This window comes from Myotis nattereri (genome assembly GCF_964212035.1).
Source record: "Myotis nattereri genome assembly, chromosome: 8".
Taxonomy (NCBI): domain Eukaryota; kingdom Metazoa; phylum Chordata; class Mammalia; order Chiroptera; family Vespertilionidae; genus Myotis; species Myotis nattereri.
In genome coordinates, this window is record NC_138083.1 from 38,203,113 (window position 1) to 38,229,956 (window position 26,844).

Consider the following 26,844-nt stretch of genomic DNA (forward strand, 5'->3'; position numbering starts at 1 on the left):
GCTTTCTGTTTTAAGAATTACATGATATAATATAATCATATATAGTTAAGTTAATGGTTCAGAAGCAAAATGATAATAGTTTAAAAAAAGGAGCAAGACCCTTTTCATTAGGTTGTGACAGCAGGCTAAAGAGGGCTTAGGGTTGGAAAGCAAGAAGTGTGGGTAATGCATGGGCTCAGGTTAAATCTGTTTATGCTCAAGGAGAGGAAGGGATCTAGAGAACCAGGAATAGTAGCGGCACCTGGATGTGGAGTTACCACAGTGGGTCAGAAACAGGCTGGTGCAACAACCTCTGGCCCAACTGCTATGGGAACCAACCCCTACTCAATATGAAATTGAGAACACAAATATCTCAAAGTATGTTTACCAAAAATAGACTATTGACCCTCATATTACAAAGCACAGAAGGAGGAGACATTTGATTATTTTAAAAAGTAAGCTAAAAATTAGATTTCTCCTTACTTCATCTTAAAAACGAATCCAAGGAACAAGCATTTAAAAAATTCTAGGACTATTAATATGTTTAAAGGCACTTAAAACATTCCTTTCTTTCCTTTTTGTTGTTGATCCTCACCCAAGGATATTTTTCCATTGATTTTAGAGAGAGTGGAAGGGAGGGGGAGAGACAGAGAGAGAAATATGGATATGAAAGAGACACATCAATTGGGGATCGAGCCTGCAAACGAGGCATATGCTCTTGACTGGAATCGATCCCCAGACCCTTCAGTCCCCTGGCCAACGCTCTATCCACTGAGCCAAATCAGCTAGGGCAAAAACATTCCTTTCTAATCCAACTCAAAATACATCTCTTGCCAAAACCGGTTTGGCTCAGTGGATAGAGCGTCGGCCTGCGGACTGAAAGGTCCCAGGTTCGATTCCGGTCAAGGGCATGTACCTGGGTTGCGGGCACATCCCCAGTGGGAGATGTGCAGGAGGCAGCTGATCGATGTTTCTCTCTCATCGATGTTTCTAACTCTCTATCTCTCTCCCTTCCTCTCTGTAAAAAAATCAATAAAATATATTTTTAAAAAAAAATACATCTGTCAACTACATTTTGCATGAATGTTAAAAAAAAAAGTGTATAATTTTCGTGCAATTTTTCTTATAATTCAGTGATATTTACCATATACAAGGTTGAAAGTTCTGAAGGATAGAGCCCCAACTTTATGCAAAACAACCTGAAAGTGCTTTTATCACAAAAACAGGAAAGGCACTAATGGTTTGCTCTTTCACTGACAACATCTTGTAGTCTTTTAAGTAAAACATCATCATTTTCTTGACAGAGGCGTTTGGCAGGTGATTCTGCATCACCATCAATGGCTATTGCTCGCTTCTTGGTTCTCTGTTCACCTTGCCTTATCATGTTGTTGATATCTTTCAAACTCTGTGCAAAAATAGAGGACATGCATGAGCAAAGGGGAAAAGGGAACTAGCACCAAAGAACGAAGCTAACTGCTTTTTCCTGCCCTCTATTCTGCTGGGGTAAAGATTATTTTTTTATACTCAAGGTTAACTGAATAAGGGTAATTATAACTAATCTTTTCAGGAGTTTTTTTAAAAAACGATTTACCTTATAGCAGTAGTTCCCAGTGTGAACACAGAACAGATGCAGCAGAAGCATCTAGGAATATATTAGAAATGCAAATTCTCATGCCTCATCCTAGTGACTCAAATGTTGGGGGGTGGGGCCTAGCAATCTGTTTCACCCCTCCAGTTGATTCTGATGCTCCCTATAGTTTGAGGTCCTCCTCTTAAAGCAATGCTTTTGAAATTTTATGTACCTACTAATCATCTGGGGATCTTGTTAAAAATACAGACTCAGATTCAGTAGGGCTAGTGTGATGCCTCAGCTTACATTTCGAAAATGCTCCCAAGTGATGCTGATGTTGCTGGTCTGAAATCCACACTCTCAATAGCAAGGCATTACAGAAGTGTTTCCTAAAAGCTGTGCATCACAATTGTGTAGAGCTAACTGCCAAAGTTTTGTGACTCAGTAGGTCTATGGGACAGGTATCTTGTCTTCAACAAGCTCCGCAGGTGATCCTGACCCATGTTTTGAAATCATTGCCTTAGAAATCAGTTGGTGCCATCTTTGATTTCATGCATCTTCTAAACATCCTTATGGGAAATCGACTTCTAAGAAGAGGAAATGTAAATCTGTGAGGTGCTCTATCTTGGTGTTTTGTTGCTAAGTATAGTAAAAACTCAACAGATGTTTGTGGAACTGAATGAGAAAGTCATGAGTTAAGGAGCTGCCCTTGTATTTGGATTGAGTTACAATCTGTCCCAGTACAATTTTTTGCAGTTGGCAGTGATTCTGGCTTCTGGAGACATACTGAACATATCTCCTTGATAGCCCTTCAAATATAAAAAAAACAGCAATCATGTCCCAGTCACATCTTCATCATGGTACAGGATAAAGAGAGATAACAGAGCTGTCAATGTAAATAAGAGGAGGCCTCTTTTCAGACTTTACTATCCTTGTTATCATCCACCAAATGAGCTTTCACTTTCAAAGCCTTTCTTTAAACTTAATGTTCCCCATTTCTGACCACTAACAGGTGTTGCATTACTGGTGGCCCCTCCTCAAGATTAAGCTTGAGCAGGAAGACACATGACTCTTCACACTGAACTCCTCCAATACCATGTCAATAGTAATGGATTAAACTACCTCAACTGAATACAATGCTCTTGTTCACAGGAAATTTGCCATAGTATCAGTTCATATTTATTACTAGTAACTATTCAAAACAGAGAGAGCAGATTAAAAATTACTAACTGGTAATGTGAAATCCAATTTTTAACAAATGTACATAAGTTGTTTTGCAGTAAAGTTTTTGTGTACCGTACCTTAGAAGGGCTGCCATTGAACTTATACAGCAGAGCAGTCCTTGGCGTAAGGCCTGACCCATTCTTGTGTGGGGAAACATAAACAGAGTGCTGTTGGGAAATTCGGCGTGGTGAGCCGGGCTGTTGCTTAATATGTGGAAAAGGAGAGAGTGGTGGAGCTTCCATCTGAAATAACCCAAAAGTCAGTTGTTTTAAGATAAAAGTTTTCTTTCTTTTTGGAATTCCACCATATTTTTATTCTTACTGGCATCTCCTAGGTGGGAGTCAGTTATATTGTAGGAACTTATTTATGGCTGAATAAAAGCAAAGAAATGGTCCATTACCCCTTATTTTTCCACAATTAAAGAGAGAAACTAAAATGTATTTTCCTGGATCTTTCAGGAAACCCTGAAGAATTCTGGGTAAGACACCAGCAACACTAAGCCAAGAGTATAGGAACCCCACATCCATTCTCAGAAAGTAGGGGCAAAAAATAATCAATGTCCTAATACTTACAACAAAAAATCTCTCTCAACACACACATACCCACAGCCAAAGCAATAGTAGAGAGCATAAAAGAGAGGTGGAGAATTCTATGTGCCAGAAGGCTCAGTTCAACATAGAACAAATCTGTTAATGAAATATTAAAACTTTATAATAAAACACAAAAGATTTAGGGAAAAAGAGAAATAGAGTTTGGTGAGCTGAGTCTGTACTTTTCTTTAATATTTGTTACAATGTTTCCTTCTCAAGAATAAAGATGGTTCCTTAATTATTACTCATTTTCATCTTGAAGCTAATAAAATTAGTTGCAATTGGCTGATGATAGAGATATTCAAAAGCATAGCATATGATGGGAGCTAGAACTTTAGGATGAGTAGTCATGGCCTCTGAGGACAGATAGAAAGCATATTCCTTGGAAGGAATAAGAACAGAAATGTAAAGAGACACACAGAGAAACGTACATGGCTACTGGCTGGGTATAGCTTCTACTATGTCCCTCTTTCTTAAAACTAAAGTCTTATCTATTGGGAATCAAGTTGGTTTTATACTGGTAATACTACTTTCACAAACTGGTTCGACTGCTAAAGCTAGGATTTGCATAAAAATTTCTTAGCACTGCCTCTATTTATAATTCAGGCCTATCTATATCCTTTCCTCTTTATTTTGCGAAACACATTTATTTCATTAATACAACAATAGAAATAAAAAACAAGAGAACAGTTACCATACTAAATTTTTTTTGTTTTGTTTTGCCCTAGCCAGTTTGGCTCAGTTGATAGAGTGTTGGCCTGCAGGCTGCAGAGTCCTGGGTTCGATTCTGGTCAAGGGCACATGCCTGGGTTGGGGGCTCACTCCCCAGTAGGGAGCATGCAGGAGGCAGCTGATCAATGATTCTCATCACTGATGTTTCTATCTCTCTCTCCCTCTCCTTCCTCTCTGAAATCAATAAAAACATATTAAAAAAAATTTTTTTCCTGTTCGCATCTAGTCCTTGCCCATATGTATACATAATTTCTAGCAACATAATGATAGTATGGATTAAATTTCGATGTTTTCCTCTGGTCTCTGCTGTTTCACAGCCTTAATCACTTTGTGATTACTAGTATATTTTTTCCTATATAATACATCAGTGAAATACTTATCTAGCAAAATAAACTCATAATAATCTAACTATGACTAAGATATTAATAAAGCAATAAAATATAAAACGTACCATATGGTCCTGATTTGACAAGTCATATTTCAATGCAAATGACTTCACTCTTCCTACATATATTGTATTGTAAAATTTGATAAGATCGCCCCTTTCCTCTCTCACTGGTGCACTGGAACAATCAGGTGTTTTTGTAATATCTTCCAAGTCTGTTAAAAGAATTCAATGTTGTGATAGATATACTACTTTAATATGTAAGTCAATTATTTAAATTATAACTCTCTCTACAATATAAAAAAAATCAAGTAGACACATCTTTATGTAAAGCAATCAATGTTTTCAGAAAAGGTTCAGAAATCTACAATTATTATGCATAAATTAAATTGAAATCTTGAGAAATACAAACATGTAAACTTAACGTGGTACTCTTTTCTCTAGATACACTTTTCTTTAGATACCTTTAAAAAAATATTTTTAAATTTATTGATTTGAGCCCAGCTGGTGTGACTTAGTGGTTGAGTGTGACCCATGAACCAGGGGGTCAAGGTTCAATTCCCAGTCAGGGCATATGCCCGGGTTGCAGGATTGATCCCTTGGGTGAGGCAACGGATCAATGATTCTCTCTCACCATTGACGTTTCTATCCCTCTCTCCTTCTCCCTTCTTCTCTCTGAAATCAATAACACAGCTTTAAAAAAATTTATTGATTTAAAAGAAACATCAGTTTGTTGTTCCACTTATCTATGCATTCATTGGTTGATTCTTGTATGTATCCTGACCAGGGATAGAACCTACAACCTTGATGTATTATGATGATGCTCTAACCAACTCTCTGAACTCACTGTCATTCTTAGAGAAGCACTAGCCTTGGATTGGGGTTTAGCTAAAGGGCCTGCATATATTCCCATTGCAGAAAGGTGGAAAGACTCTAAGGTAAGGCAGCCCTAGCTGGTTTGGCTCAGCGGATAGAGCATCGGCCTGTGGACTCAAGGGTCCCAGGTTTGATTCCGGTCAAGGGCACATGCCTGGATTGTGGGCTCAATCCCCAGCAGGGGGCATGCAGGAGGCAGTTGATCACCTATATCATTGAATCCATGCTGCCTGGCATTCACTATCTACACTAATAAAAGACAAAGATGCTAATTGACCGTACCTTCACTACGCCCATCAGCCAACCAGAAGAGTATGCAAATTAACTCAACAAAGATGGCTGTTAAATTTGCATACTGCAGGCAGGGCGGGACAGCACTATCTGCCGCCTGCCCCGCTGCCATCCAGGCCTGCTATCTGTGACCTGACCTGGGGTGGCGGGGCAGGACAGTAGTGATCCGCCAGCCCGCCAGGCCGCCATCCGGGCGTCCCGTGTGTGACCCGACCCAGAGCGAAGACTGAAGACAGTGTAGAAGGAAGCCAAGGGCTGCAAAAGGGAGCAAAATGGCAGCGGAGGGAATGGAGACGAGAGCAGAGCTGAGGCAGTGGACATGGAAGGGAATGAGGTAGCAGAGATGGGAAGGAGCGAAGCGATGGAGAAGGGAGGGAGCGAGGCAGGGGAGAAGGAAGCACGCTGCAGAAGCCCTATTCTTGCAGGAATCTTCCTGCAACGGGCCTCTAGTATTGTGTACAATGTAATCAAAGGTATATTACCTATAGAATGTTAAATTGGGCAACTTACCACAATCGGTCATTTCAAAATCACCATTTACTTTTTTATTATAAGCCACAATTTCTCTTGGAATACTTTTCAACAGTACACTTCTATAGACCTATAAGTCAGGGGGGGAAAAAAGGTCTGCTAAGTCACAAAAAGGCACAGATTAAGCCAAACCAAAATAAGAATAACAAAATATCAAGCTAATTAAAAAGTATTTGTCTGTAAGGGTGATCATCAATCAAGAGGAAGATGTTATTAGTCTGATAAATGCAGGTTATAACAAACATCTTAGAAGAGGGAATACTGAAGCAAATTCTGAGCCTACATCTAAAATATGCCCTTGTAGGAGTTTACAATGCTAACAGAAGAGTTAGGTACATAAATAGCAACTAAACACTGATGAGCAGGTTTTGCCAAATAAAATAACTTCAAAAATATGAACTTGTTCTTCCTTTTTTTTTTTAATTTATTTTTTATTAAATCTTTATTGTTCAGATTATTACATTTGTTCCTCTTTTTTCCCCCCCATAACTCCCCTCCTCCCAGTTCCCACCCCACCCTCCGCCCTCACTCCCCACCCACTGTCCTCATCCATAGGTGCACGATTTTTGTCCAGTCTCTTCCCACATCTCCCACACCCCTTTCCCCCCCAAGAATAGTGAGTCCATTCCCTTTCTATGTCCTTGATTCTATTATAATCAGCAGTTCATTCTGTTCATCAGATTATTTATTCACTTGATTCTTGGATTCACTTGTTGATAGATGCATATTTGTTGTTCATAATTTGTATCTTTACCTTTTTCCTCTTCTTCTTCTTAAAGGATACCTTTCAGCATTTCATATAATACTGGTTTAGTGGTGATGAACTCCTTTAGCTTTTCCTTATCTGTGAGGCTCTTTATCTGACCTTCAATTCTGAATGATAGCTTTGCTGGATAAAGTAATCTTGGTTGTAGGTTCTTGGCACTCATCACTTTGAATATTTCTTGTCACTCCCTTATGGCCTGCAAAGTTTCTGTTGAGAAATCAGCTGACAGTCGTATGGGTATTCCCTTGTAGGTAACTGAGTTTCTTTCTCTTGCTGCTTTTAAGATTCTCTCTTTGTCTTTTGCTCTTGGCATTTTAATTATGATGTGTCTTGGTGTGGTCCTCTTTGGATTCCTTTTGTTTGGGGTTCTCTGCGCTTCCTGGAGTTGTAAGTCTATTTCTTTCACCAGGCAGGGGAAGTTTTCTGTCATTATTTCTTCAAACAGGTTTTCAATATCTTGCTCTCTCTCTTCTTCTGGCACCCCTATAATTCTGATGTTGGTACACTTGAAGCTGTCCCAGAGGCTCCTTACACTATCTTCGTATTTTCGGATTCTTTTTTCATTTTGCTTTGCCGGTTGGGTGTTTTTTGCTTCTTCACATTTCAAATCTTTGACTTGATTCTTGCGCTCCTCTGGTCTGCTGTTGGGAGTCCGTATAGTATTCTTTATTTCAGACAGTGTATGCTTAATTTCTAGTTGGTTCTTTATCATAACATCGGGGGTCTCATTAGATTTCTTGTAGATCTCATTAAGTTTATCGGCGGCTTCTAGACAGTTCTTGAGAGACCTTAAAAGTTTGGTTCTGAACTCTATATCTTCCATTGACATTTTTGTCCTGTTTCTTTGTCTCCGTATTTTTTTATGCTTTCTTGGTGCACCCCCTAGTGGTCTTTGTGTGCAGTCTTGTTGTAGTTAAGCCTTGATTGTTGTAGTTAATACTGGGGGGATTTGACCTCCAGGCCAACTGGCTGTGAGAGTCAGCTGTGTCTGCAGTGGGAAAACTTCTGTCCTCTGGGGAGGTGCTAATCTAGTGTTTGCCTGAGGCTATCCGGCAAATGGCTCTGTGGAGGGCTTGGGCGGGGCAGGTCCCAGGGGATCTACACGGCGGGTGGAGGGAGCAGTTATGGCTGCTCTCAGCCCCGTCCCCAGAGGCTCTGCCTCTCAGAGTCCCAGCAACCGCTGCAAACCTCGGAGAGAAAGCTGCCCTCGCGTTCCGACCGATGCCCGACAGTCCCGCTTCTCCCGTTTGAGTCTGGGTCCCTGAGACTCGCCCGGAATTGGAGCTCAGAGCCTGAGACTCCCTCCTGATTGAAAACGACAACCGCGCCCTCAGCCACCAGCCCGCTCCGCGTGCACCTCCGCACCTTTGTATTTTCCGCACTGCGCCTCCTCTGAGTCTCATATGCTGTTCTCTTTCCTTCTAGTTGAAGAATTTCCCCTCAGCCAGCTTTCCTGTGGTTCTGGGCGATGTCTGTTCCATCTTTTAGTTGTATTTTTGAAGTGGTTGTGCGAGGCAGCATTCTCCGGTGTTTACGTATGCCGCCATCTTGGTTCTCCCTTCATCCTTTTTAACTCCTTACCTGAGAACCAATTTACTCTCACTGGGGCTTGTTTTCCTGCTCTCATCCCATTCCCATCTCCTTTCAGATGGACACATGAAAATTTGTTTCGTTCCTGCCCCGAAACTCTTTCCTACCTCCAAGATAGCCAATAGGCATGAACCATTTCTCCCTCATCCGATGGGGACTAGTATTTATTTGTTTGTTTATTTATTTATTTACTTTTTATTTACTTTTAACAGAGAGGAAGGGAGAGGGACAGAGAGTTAGAAACATCCATGAGAGAGAAACATCCATCAGCTGCCCCCTTCACCCCCCCCCCCCCACCCTGGGGAAGTGGCCGCAACCAAGGTACATGCCCCTGACCGGAATCGAACCTGGGACTCTTCAGTCCACAGGCCGACACTCTAGCCACTGAGCCAAACAGTCAGGGCGGGACTAGTATTTAAAAGACATTTAGGGAACTCTGGCTTGGCTCATTTTGACACACAGTAAGTTTATCTTAATGATCTTTAAAGACAATCTGGACCTCTTTTGGCTCTGTTCCTGAGGGGTTTTTCTGAAGAGGCCCAGAAATGCTTGGCCTGTCATAGTATATAACAAACACTTGTACTTGGCTCTTCTAATATTTGTAAATCACTCACTATTTGGGGCCTTAAGTAAAGAAGTGAAACTACTGTTGGGGCTCTCCTAGAAGGGAATATCACTACTAGTACTCCCACCTGAGATATCTGGGCCACCACCTTTCTTTCTCAGATAGCAGATCATGGGGGCCAGAGAAGAGGCCATTAGGCTCTCTTAGAGCAGAACAACCAAGCTCTTGAATGGTTTTAAAGTAAACCAACCCTGTTTTCTCAGCTATAATAACAATAATAATATGGATCTAACAGTCATTAATGCTTACTATGTGCCAGACCACTACGCTAACATTTTATATTTCCACTAGAGGCCCGGTGCACAAAATTCATGCACTGGGGGGGGGGTGGGGTGTCGTCTCCCAGCCTGGCCTGTGCCCTCTCAAAGTGTGGGAGCCTCACAATCGATTGCCCCAAAAAGGGAGGCCCAACCCACACATCCGGGGCCCCTCAATGGATTGCCCCAAAGAGGTAGGCCAGAGCTACGGGACCCGTCTCCATGCCATGCATGCAGCGTCAAGCCCCTGTCCACCCGCACGCGCGCACACTGTGCATGCAGCCTCCTGGTGATCGCTCGTTACGGCATGAGGGTGTCATGACCACATAGGCTTTTATTAATAGGATGACTGAAAAGTTGTACAGGATTCTCACCCATGGTTATAACATTATCAGAGATGCTTAACATCTCTTCAAAGATACAAACATTAAGATTCTTAGAAGATGAATTTAAGTTAATAAATTCTCAAATTTCACTGGATGTAAACATCATCAGAGATTCAAATCATATACAATTAAAGAATAAATATATTTTTTTCATTAAATATTCTAGTGAAAAATGTCCCCACTTAACAGATTAACAAATGGAATAAGAAAGCATGTGCGCCGAAACCGGTTTGGCTCAGTGGATAGAGCGTCGGCCTGCGGACTGAAGGGTCCCAGGTTCGATTCCGGTCAGGGGCATGTGCCTGGGTTGCGGGCATATCCCCAGTGGGAGATGTGCAGGAGGCAGCTGATCGATGTTTCTCTCTCATCGATGTTTCTAGCTCTCTATCTCTCTCCCTTCCTCTCTGTAAAAAATCAATAAAATATATTTAAAAAAAAAAAGAAAAAAGAAAGCATGTGAGAAGTATATGCAAATATATGCATGAGTCAGGAACAGCTAATTTCTCAGCTTCTACAAAACTGTCTCTTGAATATAATGAGATCTATTAAACCAACAAATCTAAAGTACAGTAAAACTATAAAAGAAGCTTACCTTTTCTATGACTTTTCATCAGAAAAATAGTACAAGTCTATTTTTGGACAAGAAGAAAAATAATATAACTCACGTGACTATTAGCTTGGGGCTGATTCCTATAACTTTTCATGATTTCTTGAAAAGTTCTTTCTTCTTTTGTTACCTAAAGAAAAGAAAAACTGCATTTATCAACTGTTCCTAAAAGAAAAATGGCCCTGAACAAACACTTCAATTATAGACTGGGATTGAGAGCAGTCTTGCAGAAAGCCATTAACCCTAGGCCAGTCCATGACTAAAAACCACTACCGTATATGATTTTTACTACCTTTAAAGTTCAGCCTTTGTGGCCTGTGGGGACTCAGCTAATAGTTTCATTAATCAAAAGCACCAAGACTGCTATGGTATAACTTTACTGAAAATAGTCTTTCTTTGTAAAAAGAATGATATAAGAAAACCCAGATCTGTTGAATCCCTTACACTCTCCAGTTTTATTAGTTTTTAAGTATTTAAAAGTAAATTAACTACATACTAAATGACAGAAAATGTCTTGTGTTGACACACAATAAAAATGAATGGTTATCATAGAATTAGGCTTTTAATAGCTATACAGGACAGACTGTATAGCTTCTAATGCTTACACTGAAAAGACAAATGGTGGCTAAAAGGTAGAAAATGGATTAGTGATCCATAAAGGAATACCTTCTAGTCTATTTGTTATCAATAAAGTTCACTTAAATTACTCTTTTTCTCTGCTTTACTGTGCATTAGCACTTAACCCGTTCTCCATAATGCTGAGCTAGAAATGGCAAAGCTTGAACTCTGATAGTTCTCTGAAAAACACAAATGATCCTATATAATAAGAGAAACATGCAAATTAACCATCCCTCTGCTACGCTCAAGCCACACCCACAAGCCCATCAGGAGCGAGTATGCAAATTAACCCAACTAAGATGGAGGCGGCCACAGAGCTGGAGTGAGCAGGAGGCTTGGGTTGCCCCTGGCGAAAGAGGAAGCCAAGCTTCCTGCATGCCCTGGCCGGTCCTGGGCTCCAATCAAAGTTACAAAGTTTCAATTATAGAAGATAAATAAACCCCAGAAAAAAAGAAAAAAAGGAGAGGCTGGGAGCTTGGGTCGCTGGGGAGCATGCTCAGCCTGAGGACAGCCATCAGCCCCTCACCCAGGCACCCCAGCGGGACTCCCCCACCGTGAAGGGGCTATGGGCAGCCTGAAAATGGCCCTCAGCCCCTCACTCAGGCTGGCCACACCCCCATGGGATGAAGGTCCCCGCTGGGGGGCTTGGCCAGCCTGCAAACAGCCATCAGCCCCTCACCCAGGCTGGCCAGGCACCCAAGCGGGACCCCCACCCTGACCTGGGACACACTTCAGGGCAAACCAGCTGGCCCCCACCTGTGCACCAGGCCTCTATCCTATATAATAAAAGGGTAATATGCAAATTGACCCTAATAGCAGAACGACTGGGAATGATGGGTCACTATGACAAACATTGACCACCAGGGGGCAGATGCTCAATGCAGGAGCTGCCCCCTGGTGGTCAGTGCGCTCCCACAGGGGGAGCTCTGCTCAGCCACAAACCCGGCTGATGGCTGCCAGCGCAGTGGTGGTGGTGGGAGCCTCTCCTGCCTCCTCAGCAGCACTAAGGATGTCCGACTGCAGCTTAGGCCTGCTCCCCGCTGGCAAGTGGACATTCCCCGAGGGCTCCCAAGCTGCCAGAGGGATGTCTGACTGCCAGCTTAGGCCCGATTCCCCAGGGAGCGGGCCTAAGCCAGCAGGTGGACATCCCCTGAGGGGTCCAGGCTGGGCTGAGGGACACCCCCCCCCCGAGTGCACAAATTTTTGTACACTAGGCCTCTAGTTAGTTAATAACATTTATTAATATCTACTTTGTGAGGCATTGTGAAACAGGTGCCACTAAGGAATTTGAAAACATGTCCTCTACCTCAAAAAGCTTAAAAATGAGGTCTTAACTATGTACGTGTGTTAGGATGGCCAGCGTGGCCAATACAGTCAAGACCAAAGTTACAGATGACTGTTTCAGATACATCAGAAATTTAAAAAGCAAGATATGTGATTTCATAACCTAAAACATGATGTAGCAATTAGAGAGTAAATGTTCTTCACATTAAGTGGCACAGTAAATCACTGGAAAGAAATGTTATAGAAGCTATTTTACACTAAATTATGAATCAGGAGATCCTAGGTTGCTATATATTATGTAACTTTGCTCAGCTCTGGGCCTCAGTTATTCGCCTACAATGTAATGATCATGTTACCTTAAAGTACCAGATTAGAGGTATCACAGGGATGGGCGTGAAAATGGTGTTGCCACATTAATAATAGGGAGAGCTACTTTACTACAAATAGTCTCTAAGACCTTTCCCAACTTCTTCTTTTTTTTTTTTAAATGTATTTTATTGATTTTTTACAGAGAGGAAGGGAAAGAGATAGAGTTAGAAACATCGATGAGAGAGAAACATCGATCAGCTGCCTCCTGCACATCCCCCACTGGGGATGTGCCTCCAACCCAGGTGCATGCCCTTGACCGGAATCGAACCCGGGACCTTTCAGTCCGCAGGCCGACGCTCTATCCACTGAGCCAAACCGGTTTTGGCTCCCAACTTCTTTACAACCAATATATACTTATGAAGTGGGAAGGCTGATTATTATAAAACTAAATGGAGAATCCAGAGACTAGATATAGTAGCTGGAATTTACTACTTAATCAATGATGATGGCCACTGTTAGCTTATAGCACTTAAGGTAAACCAAGAATCAAGTTCAACAGTGTTTCACCTCATGCAACTAGGGCCAAGAACTACCCCCAACGTATACATTACCTTTGCCATGATGTAAAAGGCACAAAGGAGGAGCTGATCCAAATGTCTGTCTTTCATTAGGTCAGGGCAGTGAACTAAAGTAAATTCAAAACACGTCCATATCTTCCTTCGTAACTCATTTGAAACATCCAGTTTTAAACATAAATCACGTAAGCGTACACTTGCCAAATGATAAACCTGAGATGGAAGGTAGAACATTGATGCAAAAAAAAACAAGTAAAAATTTCTTAAATTTATGCCTTACCATGAACATGGGCTTTCATGTCAAGACTATCAAGCACCTAGGCCAGGGGTGGGCAAACTTTTTGACTTGAGGGCCACAATGGGTTCTTAAACTGGACCGGAGGGCCGGAACAAAAGCATGGATGGAGTGTTTGTGTGAACTAATACATGTTAACACTGCTGCTGGTGAAGGAGCGGAGGGGAGAGCAAGAGAACCCTCCGCTCTTTTGGCTCCATGGGCCGGATAGGACAGCTGAACGGGCCGATCCGGCCCGCGGGCCGTAGTTTGCCCATGGCTGACCTAGGCAGTCGATACCTTAAATTATATAAAATTTCTGTTCTATAGTACTAGTTCACTGCTATGGCAGAAGGATATAAATTAAAACAAAATCCTCTTTAAGAAACTACCTTTAAAATTATTATTATAAGATGGCAACCACCCTACTTTATTTTTTATTTAAACAATTTTAAAAATTTTTTATTGATTTTTAAAGAGAGGATGGGAGAGGGAGGTAGGGAGGGAGGGAAGGAGGGAGGGAGAGAGAGAAACATCAATGTGAGAATGAAACATCTACCAGCTGCCTCGTGCATGCCCCCACCAGGGATTAGGCCCGTAACCCAGCCATGTGCCCTGAGCAGCAATTGAACTGGCAACATTTTGGTGCACTGGGCAATGCCCAACCAACTGAGCCACATCAACCCGGGCACCTTAACAATTATTTTTAAAAGATGTCTTCCACCGCTTTATGCTGCCATCTATATCAAGTAAGAAACACTACAATGCAGAATTTACCTGCATTACAAGCATTATGAATACATAATTTTTCAAGTGTTCAGAAGTCTATTTTTTTTGTTTCAGGTAAAATTGCTAGAAAACCTACAATGTCAGAAAGTAAAGAACTAAAATCAATGTTTGACTTGAAAAATGAGTCAGAAAGTAAAACCATTTAAAGAATTTCCCATATAGTCTACATTGTTTTTATGAACACATGAAAGGAATGTTAAATGAGAAACCTTTTTTCTTTTTGTTATTTTTAAGTATGTCAGAATAAATTCAGTGCAATGCTCTGAACCTTTTATATATATATATACTGTATATATATATACTGTATATATATATACTGTATTTATACACACACATATACGGTCATTATATGAATTGACACTAATGCAAATGACCAGAAGATCTTGCAAGATTCTAAAATGGTTTCTAATAATCTTAGAAGCATGTTTTATTGTTTTAAGGATTGGTAACCCTGCTGTGGTATTCCTAAACGAGACTATGCCCAAGTCTTTAAATTTAAATGTTCATGAAAAAGAGTAAGGCATCACTTACAGAAAAGTATCTTTGGCAGGGGGTGAAATCCACAAATCAGAACTTAAAAACAAATGTAAGTTATCCAATATACTACTCTAATAGAGAGACAAGTGGGTGACTCCAAAGCTACTTGTGATTCATTGCATAGGAACTCATTTTCTGCATCCCATTTCTTTGTTCCTAGAACTACTGGGGTCAGAGCAGTGAGAAAGATGCTAGAACTTTACATTCATGATAGATCAGATACAGTCCTGGCTAGGATTAAAAATCTACACTAATAAAAGACAAACATGCAAATTGACTGTACCTTTGCTATGCCATAAGCCACACCTACCAGCCAATCAGAGCAACTACATGCAAATTAACCCAACCAAGATGGCGGCCAGGAGGCTTGGTTTCCCCAATGACTAAGGAAGCCAAGCTTCCTGCCGGCTCTTAGCTCCACTCAAAGCAACAAAGTTTCAATTATAGAAGATAAATAAACCCCAGATACCTGCTTTCAGCTGGCTATGGCCACGGAGCTGGAGCGAGCAGGAGGCTTCCCTCCCGCCCACCCTGGCCGGCTCTGAGCCCTCTCAAGGTTACAAAGTTTCAATTACAGAAGGTAAATAAATCCCAGAATAAAAAAGAAAAAAGAAAAAAAGGAGAGGCTGGGAGCTTCCTTTGCCGGGGGGCTTGGCCAGCCTGAAAATGGCCCTCAGCCCTTCACCCAGACTGGCCAGGCATCCCAGTGGGGATCCCCCACCCTAACGGGGTGTGGCCAACCTGAGAACAGCCCTCAGCCCCTCACCCAGGCTGGCCAGGCACCCCAGTGGGGACCCCAACTCTGAAGGGGGTGTGACCAGCTGCAAACAGCCATCAACCCCTCACCCAGGCTGGCCAGGCACCCCAGCAGGACCCCCACCCTGACCTGGGACACCCGTCAGGGCAAACCAGCCGGCCCCCACCTGTGCACCAGGCCTCTATGGTATAATAAAAGGGTAATATGCAAACTGACCTTAACAGCAGAAAGACTGGGAATGACTGGTCACAATGACACACACTGACCACCAGAGGGCAGACGCTCAATGCAGGAGCTGCCCCCTGGTGGTCAGTGCACTCCCACAGGGGGAGCTCTGCTCAGCCACAAGCAAGGCAGATGGCTGCCAGTACAGCGGTGGTGGTGGAAGCCTCTCCCGCCTCCTCAGCAGCACTAAGGATGTCCGACTGCAGCTTAGACCTGCTCCCCGCTGGCAAGTGGACATCCCCCAAGGGCTGCCAGAGGGATGTCTGACTGCCAGCTTGGGCCCGACGCCCCAGAGAGCGGGCCTAAGACAGCAGGTGGACATCCTCCGAGGGGTCCCAGACTGCAAGAGGGCATAGGCTGGGCTGAGGGACCCCCGCCCCCGGGTGCATAAATTTTTGTGCACCGGGCCTCTAGTCTATATATATAAAAGGCTAATATGCTAAATGTCTGATCATGACCGGTCACTATGACGTGCACTGACCACCAGGGGGCAGACGCTCAATGCAGAAGCTGCCATGACATGCACTGGCCATTTACAGAGAAACGGCACTGTGGACCTGGCGTCCATAAAGCAACACTCAGCTTCCCCCAAGTGGGACACAGGCCCCACCACCATCCCAGAGTGACAGGCCACCAAATTGCAGCCAATGCTGCCGAGACCCCATGGCGCAAAATGCGGCCCACAGCCCAGCCCAGCCCAGTCCGGAAGGGTGGCTGTGGGCACCAGATAATGACGTCATGTAGCAACGCCAGGCTTCTTCTACCTAGCGACTAGCCTCCTTGGAGTTTCTTCAGCCCAGGAACTCAACTTGCTATACAGCCAGGGGCAAACACTTTACACTTTAACCAAATGTCTGTGAAGCGTTTTCCTGTGCCTCATCTCATTTGATCCTCACAGAAGTCCTGGAGTAGCTAGACAGGAGACTAGATGGAATCCTATTTTCTTTTCATTAGCTGGAAAACGGAGATTTAGAAAGCTTAGAATCTTGACCTGACTGAAAAGTAAGAAATGGTGGACCTTGAAAATGACTTCAGGTTTTCTCACTGTGCAGAATATAGTCAAGCACTGCTGCAGTTAAATATTTTACCCTTTGTTCTCCCTGTGTGATCTACAATAATAATCTGCTTTGTGTTGACATTTACTGCTGTGTTGCTGATAATTACCTGAAAGAGAAGTTGGGGTGCTTCACTGGGCTGGAAAAAGTTTAGCTAAATCAGAAAGCAGGTCTAATTAAGCAAGTTTATCTATATATATAAAGCTCTTGCTGGTGCCAATTGCACGTGTGTGTTTTGATCTGTCATTGTCGATCATGAATTTGGTTGACACTTGTATTATAGAGAAAGGGCAAATAGCGATATTAAAATGTTTCTTCTAATTAATTTCCTTTCAATGTGCACAAATTTGTGCACCGGGCCAATAGTAATATATAATTAAGTAATACTTCTTATGTCTTTTATAGAGCTCATTCAATGCCTTAAAGATATGCACATTCTGGGAGGCTTCTGATGCTAACACAAAATTCACAGTAAATCCTAGTTAGGCATAAAACACCAGCATCACACCGAGTTCAGCATGTTTAGTAGTTGCAATTTATTCAAGAAATGGTTATTTTAAATTAATTATAGATATGGATATCCTATTCCCTTTAAGATAAAATTTTTCTAGCTTCTAATCTGTATTAAGTAAACTATAATTAAATGGAAAAAAAGGACAGGCTAGACTCTGAAATAAATTATGAATTAAAAATTCAGAAATAAAGGCTTACTTTTCTTAATTTTAGATTCATTATCAATGGCGGTAACTTGCCATTTTGAAAATTAAAAATAGGAAATGAAGCCCTGGTCAGGTAGTTTAGTTGGTTAGAGTTGTCCTGATATACCAAGGTTGAGGGTTCAATCCCCAGTCAGGGCATATACAAGAAGCAACCAATGAATGCATAAATAAGTGGAACAACAAATTAATGTTTCTCTCTCTCTCTCTCCCTTCCTTTCTTTCTTAAAAAAAAAAAAAAATCAGTAAGTATAGGGAATGAATAGGGAAAAGGCTTCACTTGAAATTGTTTTTAAAACAGGCCTTAGGCATAAGAGGTGGGCGGTAGTGGGTAGAGTAGAGAAGGCAGTGGGAGGTAGAAAAAAGGGCAAGTCTCTCAAGAAAGATCATAAAAAAGACTAGAAGAAATAAACTTAGAGTTGCATCAAAAGATAATTTGGGAAAATCATGAATTTCTTAAAATTGTAAAGTCTTATACCCTAATCACAATGTAAGAAGAAAACAAAAAACATTGCCTTCTTTTTCTTTACAATTCTTAAGAATGGGCTAGCCAGGCATTTAATTGTGGATTGAAGAATTATCTTCCATTTCTGGAATTTTTTATTTTTTTAAGTAGAGTCATATTTGCTTACAAATATCTGATATACATGTAAATAAAGTAATTTAAGCTTATCCATATGATCTAAGATGTAACTGTCCCACAATAAACTCCCATCTAAAACAATATAACACAATGGAATTTGAGTAAATTACAGAGGACGATCAATTGCTTATGTTATATAAGAAGTTATGTAAGAACATAAGCTGACAGAAAACATAAGTTTATCAGGAAAGTAAATCAAACCAAATGAATATGAGTCTAAACACAACTCACCAAGATCATAATGTTCTCTTAAGAGGTCAAATATGTTGTTGTTGTTGTTGTTTTTAATCCTCACCTGAGGATATTTTCCCATTGATTTTTAGAGAGAGTGGAAGAGAGAGGAAAAGGCAGAGAGAAATATCAATGAGAGAAACACATCGATTGGTTGCCTCTTGCATGTGCCCTGACCAGGGCCCAGGCTGGGAGGAGCCTGCAACCAAGGTATGTGCCCTTTTCTGAAATCACATCCCGGACCCTTTGGTCCGCAGGCCGACACTCTATCCACTAAGCCAAACTGGCTAGGGCTCAAATATGTTTTTTAAAAAGACTAAAAGTACATTACCTGATACTAATGTTACACAAAGACACTATAAGAAAACTACAGACCAATATCTCTTCGATTAGTAATGTGAAAATCCTTAAAAAAATACTGGCAAACTGAATGTAACAGCATACACTAAAAGGATCTTATGCTATGACCATGTAGGATTTATTCCTTGAATATAAGGATAGTTTAATACATGAAAATCAGTATAATATATTATATTATTAGAATGAAGAAAGTATGATCATCTCAACGCAGAAAAATCATTTGACAACATTTAACACCCTTATGTTATAAAAACACTCAACAAACAAGGAATAGAAGAAAACATAATAAATGCCATATATGAAAAATCTATAGCTAATATACTCAAAGTGAAACAATGAAAGCTTTTCCTCTAAGAAACAAGACAAGGATACCCTACTTCAGCACTTCTATTCAACAAGTATGGAAGTTCTAGTCAGAGCAATTAGGCAAGAAAAAGAAATAAAAGGCATCCAAATTGGAAAAGAAGTGAAGTCACCTCCATTTGCAGATTACATGACTCTATGTGTAGAAAACTGAAAAACCTTAAAAAAGTCCATAAAAAAATTATTAGAAAAAATATATTCAGCTCCAGCTGGTTTGGTTCAGTGGATAGAGCATTCGCCTGTGGACTAAAGGGTCCTGTGTTCAATGCCAGTCAAGGGCACATGCCCGGGCTGTGGGCTTGAACTCCAGTAGGGGGCGTGCATGAGGGAGCCAATCAATGATTCTCTCTCATCACTGATGTTTCTATTTCCCTCTCCCTCTCCCTTCCTCTCTGAAATCAATAAAAATATATTAAAAATAAATAAATAAATCAACAAAATTGCATGATATAAAATCAATACACGAAATTACTTTTATTCCTACATCACTAGCAATGAACAACCCAAAAAATGGAATTAAGAAAATGATTTTATTTATAATAGCACGAAAAAGAATAAAATAAACTTAACCAAGTGGGCAAAAGCTTATACACTGTAAACTACAAAACATTACTAAAAGATAGAAAAGATACATAAATAAATGGAAAAACATCCCATATTCATGGATGGAAGACTTAACGTTAAGATGTTAACACTACTCAAAGCAATGTAGATTCAATGCAACCCCTATGAAAACCTCTATGATGTTTCTTGCAATAATAGAAAAATCAATCCTAAAATTCATGGAATCTCAAGTTACTGAAAAGCCAAATAATCTTGAAAAAAAAAAGAAAAAAAGAAAGAACAAAGTTGGAGGGCTCACATTTCCTAATTTTAAAACTTTCCTGATGTCAAATAATCGTGAAAAAGAAAAACAAAGTTGAAGGTCTCACATTTCCTGGTTTCAAAACTTTCCTGATTTCAAAATAATCTTGAAAAAGAAAAAGTTGGAGGTCTCACATTTCCTGATTTCAAAATTTTCCTGATTTCAAATAATCTTGAAAAGGAAAAAAACTGGAGGTCTCACATTTCCTGATTTCAAAAATTACTATGAAGTTACAGTAATTAAATGTATGGTACTGGCATAAAACAGACATAAAGAGGTCAATAAACAGAATAGCCCTGAAATATATTTGAATGAGCACTGACAAGGGTGCAAGATCATTCAATGGGGGAAAGAACAGTCTTTTCAACAAATGGTGTTGAGAAAACTGGATATCCACATGCAAAAGAATGAAAAGGAATCCTTACCATACACCGTATACAAAATTAACTTAAAATGGATCAAATACCTAAATATAATTGCTAAAACTATAAAACCGCTAGGAGAAAATAGGGAGAAAACTTCATGATTTTGAAATGGGCAATAATTTCTTAAATATGGCACCAAAAACAGAAGACAACAAAACAGATAAATTGGACTTCATCAAAATAAAAAACTTTTGTGCAGCCAAGGACCTGACCAACATGTGAAAAGGCAACCTACAGTATGGGAAAACATATTTGCAAATCATATATTCAATGGGGGATTATTATTCAGAATATACAAAGAACTTCTGTAAGTCAACAACAAAAATCTCAAATGAAAAATTGGCAAAAGGGCCTTAGCTGGTTTGGCTCAGTGGATAGAGCATTGGGACTGAAGGGTCCTGGGTTGATTAGGGTCACGGGCATGTACCTGGGTTGCAGGCTCGATCCCTGGCCCTGGTTGGGTGTGTGTGCAGGATGCAACCAATTGATCGATGTGTCTCTCTCATATCAGTATTTTTCTCTCTCTGTCTCTCCCTCTCCTTTCCACTCTCTAAAAAACAATGGAAAAATATCCTCGCGTGAGGATTAACAAAAAAACAAAAAAAGGGGAGGGGGAATGGCAAAGGACTTGAATAGACATTTGTCTAAAAAAAGATATACAGAGACAATAAGGACATGAAAAGATTCTCAACACCACTAATCACTAGGGAAACACAAATAAAAACTACTGTAATTCATACTCATTAGAATCGCTATTAAAAACCCTGAAAATAAGTGTTGGCAAGAATGTGGGGAACTTGGAATCCTTGTGTAATGTGGCAGGAATATAAAATGGCACAGTCACTGTGGAAAATAATATGGCATTTCTTTCTTTTTTTAAAAAATATATTTTATTGATTTTTTTACAGAGAAGAAGGGAGAGGGAAAGGAGAGGGATAGAGAGTTAGAAACATCGATGAGAGAGAAACATCGATCAGCTGCCTCCTGCACACCCCCCACTGGGGATGTGCCTGCAACCAAGGTATACGCCCTTGACCAGAATCGAATCTGGGACCCTTGAGTCCGCAGGCCGGCGCTCTATCCACTGAGGCAAACCGGTTAGGGTGGCATTTCTTTAAAATATTAAATTTAGAATTATTATTCCACTCTTGGGTATATATCCAGAAGAACTGAAAGCAGAGATTTAAATAGGTATTTGTACACCAATGTTCCCAGAAGTGTTATTCACAATATCCAAAAGGTAGAAACAACCCAAATGTCAAGTATATATGAATGGATAAATAAAATATTATACTGTGTATGTATATATATAAAATGGAATATTATTTAGTCTTAAAAAGGGAGGGAATTATGACACATGTACAACATTAATGAACCTTGAAGACATTATGCTAAGTGAAATGAGCCTGTCACAAAAGGACATACTGTATGATTCCACTTATATGAGGTACCCAGAGTAGCCAAATTCACAAAGACAGAAAGTAGAATGGTGGTTACCATGGTCTGGGGAGGCGGGGAGTGGGGCAGGGAGAGAAAGAGGAATGGGGAATTACTGTTTAATGGATACAGAATTTCAGGTCAGGAAGATAAAAATATCCTGGAGAGATGGTGGTGAAAGTGGCACAGCAATGTAAATGTACTTTTAATGACACAAAAATAGTTAATCATAAATTTCATGTTTATATATATATATATTACCACACACAAAAAAAAGAAAGCTAAAGCTGCCGTGTTATTCAATCTTTCTTGCACTGATTAAACAAGATCTTTTTATTTATTTATTTTTAAATATAGTTTTTTAAAAAAATATTTTATTGATTTTTTACAGAGAGGAAGGGAGAGGGATAGAGAGTTAGAAACATCAATGAGAGAGAAACATCGATCAGCTGCCTCCTGCACACTCCCTACTGGGGATGTGCCTGCAACCAATGTACATGCCCTTGACTGGAATCGAACCTGGGACCCTTCAGTCCGCAGGCCAATGCTCTATCCACTGAGCCAAACCGGTCAGGGCTTAAATATAGTTTTATTGATTTGAGAGAGGAAGGGAAATGGAGAGATAGAAACATCAATGATGAGAGAGACTCCTTGATCAGCTGCCTCCTTCACACCCACTACTGGCGATCAACCGGTATCCTTCAGTCCACAGGCTGACACCCTATCCACTGAGCAAAACTGGCTAGGGCTATTTTTATTTAAAAAAAATATATATATTTTTTTATTGATTTCAGAGAGGAAGGGGGGGGAGAGAGAGAGAGAGAGAGAGAGAGAGAGAGAGAGAGAGAGAGAGAGAGAGAGAAACATCAATGATGAGAGAGAATCATTGATTGGCTGCCTCCTGCCTGCTTCACCAGAGATCAAGCCCACAACCCAGGCATATACCCTGACTGGGAATTGAACTGTGACCTCCTGGTTCATAGGTTGATGCTCAACCACAGAGCCATGTCGGTAGGGCTAAATGAAATCTTCTTAGATGCTATGAAAACACATACCTTTCTATAAAACAGTGCTAAGGACCCCGTTCTCTTTGGTCTGCTTATTCCAGTTGGATGTACCTCTTGTGGTTTAGTCAGATGGGTTTGTTTTGGAGAAGCACCAATTAATGACTGAGCAGTAAGTGATACAGGACTCTCAACTTTGGACTCCTGAGTTGTGTTCACGGAAATTGGTATCAGTGTGATCTCTCCAGCATCATTTGCAATACCTAAGTGTACAATACAAGCAAGAGTTCTTTTTTTAGCAAAAGCTGCATGTATTCCAGAAAGGTTGTCATTATGTCTACCCATTTATGTGTGTAAACATATAAATATGTTAGGGAAAAAAAAAGAGAAAAGCTACAAAATAGTAATTCTAGTCTATAACATTATTTTCTATTTCTGCTCTGTTTTGTTTTGAGCTCTTAAGGAGACTTGTTAATTAAAAAAAAAATTCTTGCTCAATATACTCATTTGTAAAGCTAAGAAAATAAGTCCTAACAAGAAGTGTAGTAAATTTATAAAATTTGAAAATTAAAAAAAAAAAAGGGTACAGGTTCAAAACAAAAGGTGGAGCACAAGATTTTTAGGGCAGTGAAATTATTCTTTATAATACTATTATGTTTGATATGTCTCATTAGATATTTGTCAAAATCTATAGAATATATAATATCAAGTAAACCCTAATATAAACTTTGGACTTTGGATGATGATAATGTATCAGTGTAGGTTCATCAATTGTAACAAATGTACTATTATGGTGCAGGAATGTTATGGAAAGGGAGTCTGTGTGTAGGGGAGGGGGAAGAGGGTATATGGGAAATCTCTGTACTTTCCACTCAATTTTGCTATAAACCTAAAACTGCTCTAAAAAATCAAAATAAAAAAAGTAGTCTTTAGGTTCAAGAAAATATACTGTGTTAGCAAGGCTATGTGATCCAATACAGTAAAGACATTTCTTAAATTTTATCCAACTCAGAAAAAATATAAAATAAATTCACTGAAATGTTACCATGCAATGGGATTGTAACTTTATGTCCTGTTGTCCCCGTTACTATGGCTGTGGCCATTGTTAAAAGACTTTGCCCAGGTGAAATTGATATATTTTCAGCAGTAATGCTTGAAGAAGGAGCAATTTTCAATTTTCTTCCTTCTGTTATGATCCTGTCCATAAGCATTTCCTTTGGGGGGTCCTCCCCAAAAAGTCTTCTCTTAGCACTCCCTGCGGTAGGAGAACTGTAGCGTTCATGGACAGAAATTGGAGATAATGGTTGCATATCTAGTAAAAAGAAAAATAAATTTAAAATAGTTTGATATGTATTCTAAAATAATGAACCAGGTTCATTATGCAGTCATCAAGATGAAGTGGTGGTACACGCTGTAACATAGATATATCTTGATATCTGTCCTCATATCAAGTCAAGTGTTAGAGAGAGGCCTGAAATAAATTCTTACAATAAAATGTGAAAATGATAGCTCACCCTCTGGTTTCTTGAACCTCGCCTACATTAAAGGAGCAAAATGTTAAGGGTAAAGTAGAAGCTGAGAGGGAGAATGAGGTGACCCCTAAATTTAAGTAGTAGTCAATTAGCTTCTGTCTCCCGATCTTATCTAGTAAATAACACTTAAGGAAAAATCAGTTATTTGGTTCACAGTTTTGCCTTCACCTCCCATACCCTCACACTTCTAGCAGTTTAAGGCAATGCTGTAACTTTCTAGTTTAGTAGATACAGAATCATCTATACCAGTGGTCAGCAAACTCATTAGTAAACAAAGCCAAATATCAACAGTACAATGATTGAAATTTCTTTTGAGAGCCAAATTTTTTAAACTTAAACTATATAGGTAGGTACATTGTTATTAACTTAATTAGGGTACTCCTAAGGATTAGGAAGATCCACACTCAAGGGGCCAAAGAGCTGCAGTTTGCAGACCACGGATCTATATTGATAAAAGGGTAATATGCTAATTAGACCGGACATTAATCCGGACGTCCTTCCGGACAAAGCCATGGTGGCGGGGGCTGAGGCAGAGGCGGTTAAGGGTGATCAGGCTGGCGGGGGAGGTCAGTTAGGGGCACCAGGCTGGCAGGGGAGGGCAATTCAGGGCAATCAGGCTGGAAGACAGAGGCAGTTAGGGGCAATCAGGCAGGCAGGCAGGCAGGCAGGCAGGCAGAGAGGCTAGGGGCGATCAGGCAGGCAGGTGAGCGGTAAGGAGCCAGTGGTCCTGGATTGCAAGAGGGATGTCCGACTGCCAGGTTAGGTCCGATCCCAGAAGTCGGACATCCCCTGAGGGGTCCTGGATTGGAGAGGGTGCAGGCCAGGCTGAGGGACCCCTCCCTTCCATGCACGAATTTCATGCACCGGGCCTCTAGTATTTTATAAGATGAAAATGAGTAAAGGTGATAAGTCTATGCTTAATTTGATTTAATCTGAGAGTTCACAGTAGTATGTTGATTAAAAAGAAAGTTAGGGTATAAACTATGTCTCTCCACTAGGTGCAAAGGTTCTTTTAGCCTCCTGCAACTCTACATCTTTGTCTTCTTTTTTTAAAAGAAATATATTTTATTGATTTTTTACAGAGAGGAAGGGAGAGGAATAGAGAGTTAGAAACATCGATGAGAGAGAAACATCGATCAGCTGCCTCTTGCACACCCCCTCCTGGGGATGTGCCTGCAACCAAGGTACATGCCCTTGACTGGAATTGAACCTGGGACCCTTCAGTCCGCAGGCCGACGCTTTATCCACTGAGCCAAACCAGTCAGGGCAACTCTACATCTTTTTCCACAATCTTCCTCATTTCCTCCAATCCATTGTTTCTATTCAGGTATATAATATGTTATTAAAGTAAAAGCTTATTATTATTATTCTTATTTTTTTTTAAAAAAATATATTTTATTGATTTTTTACAGAGAGGAAAGGAGAGGGATAGAGAGTTAGAAACATCGATGAGAGAGGAACATCGATCAGCTGCCTCCTGCACACTCCCCACTGGGGATGTGCCCGCAACCAAGGTACATGCCCTTGGCCGGAATTGAACCTGGGACCCCTGAGTCTGCAGGCCGACGCTCTATCCGCTGAGCCAAACCGGTCAGGGCAAAGCTTATTATTATTTATGTTTACTTTCTAATTAGACAGCCATGTAGTCTATTTTCAAAATATGCTTATAAAGTATAAAACTTACCTCTGGCCATAATGACAGCTCTCTGTACTACTGAAGGGAGTGGGGAAAGAGTCATGGCTTAATAAATATCTCTCCATAATCCTGGGGTTATGAAAGCAGCTCTGACTCCTGTCCTCAGTTAGCAAGTGGAAAGTTCTATTGTTACTCCTGTTACCCCTTAACAGGACTCTACCTGGATGTCTTACATCTAAGAAATCCCGGCCCTTGAATCTGACTAGGAATTTTCAAAGCTGACATTTCAAAAAAGGACTCACATTATAGCCATGAAGTTAGCTGCAAACCCCTTGAAATAATCTTTTCCTTACACAGCACTGGGAAAGCTATAGTGGACACTCAATAAAAATTTAATAATATGTTATTAGGTTTTTATTGAGTGTCTGTTCAATATAGCTCACATCAAGTCTAGTAGGAGAGAGAGGCCTGAAATAGGTGAAAATGATAGCATATCTCCTCTGCCTATATTAAAGGAGCCAAATGTTAGAAGTTTTATATCTCCAGAGTCAAGGCTCAATATTATTGTTTTCTAAGGCTTTTCTATTATTTGATTCTCATGCCTAAATCTTTATAATAACTTTTTCCTCTAGTCATAAAAATAATATACGACCTGAATGTTCACAGCAGCATTATTCATAACAGCCAACTGCCAGGAGCTGGTCCATCCTTGCTGTTTCAAGGGACCTGGCATATATGGCATACTGTTCTTAATATGTTTGCTCACCTTCTTGGCACTATGTGTTTTAACCAAGGTCACC

At 40.5% G+C, this 26,844-nt stretch overlaps 1 protein-coding gene across 1 annotated transcript in view; it reads right to left on the reverse strand.

Annotated features, from left to right (window-relative positions):
• Positions 1-565: 565 nt before the first annotated feature.
• The window catches only part of RBL1 (RB transcriptional corepressor like 1), an 83,439-nt gene continuing 57,160 nt past the window's right edge, over positions 566-26,844 (reverse strand). Inside the window, exons 15-22 of the mRNA XM_081097092.1 lie at positions 23,922-24,188; positions 22,928-23,139; positions 13,232-13,408; positions 10,468-10,539; positions 6,158-6,248; positions 4,547-4,695; positions 2,851-3,015; positions 566-1,384 (exon numbers count right to left, since the gene is read on the reverse strand). Of these exons, the coding sequence (XP_080953218.1) occupies positions 1,214-1,384; positions 2,851-3,015; positions 4,547-4,695; positions 6,158-6,248; positions 10,468-10,539; positions 13,232-13,408; positions 22,928-23,139; positions 23,922-24,188 (1,304 nt within the window). The 3' untranslated portion in view covers positions 566-1,213. The remainder of the gene's footprint in view (positions 1,385-2,850; positions 3,016-4,546; positions 4,696-6,157; positions 6,249-10,467; positions 10,540-13,231; positions 13,409-22,927; positions 23,140-23,921; positions 24,189-26,844) is intronic.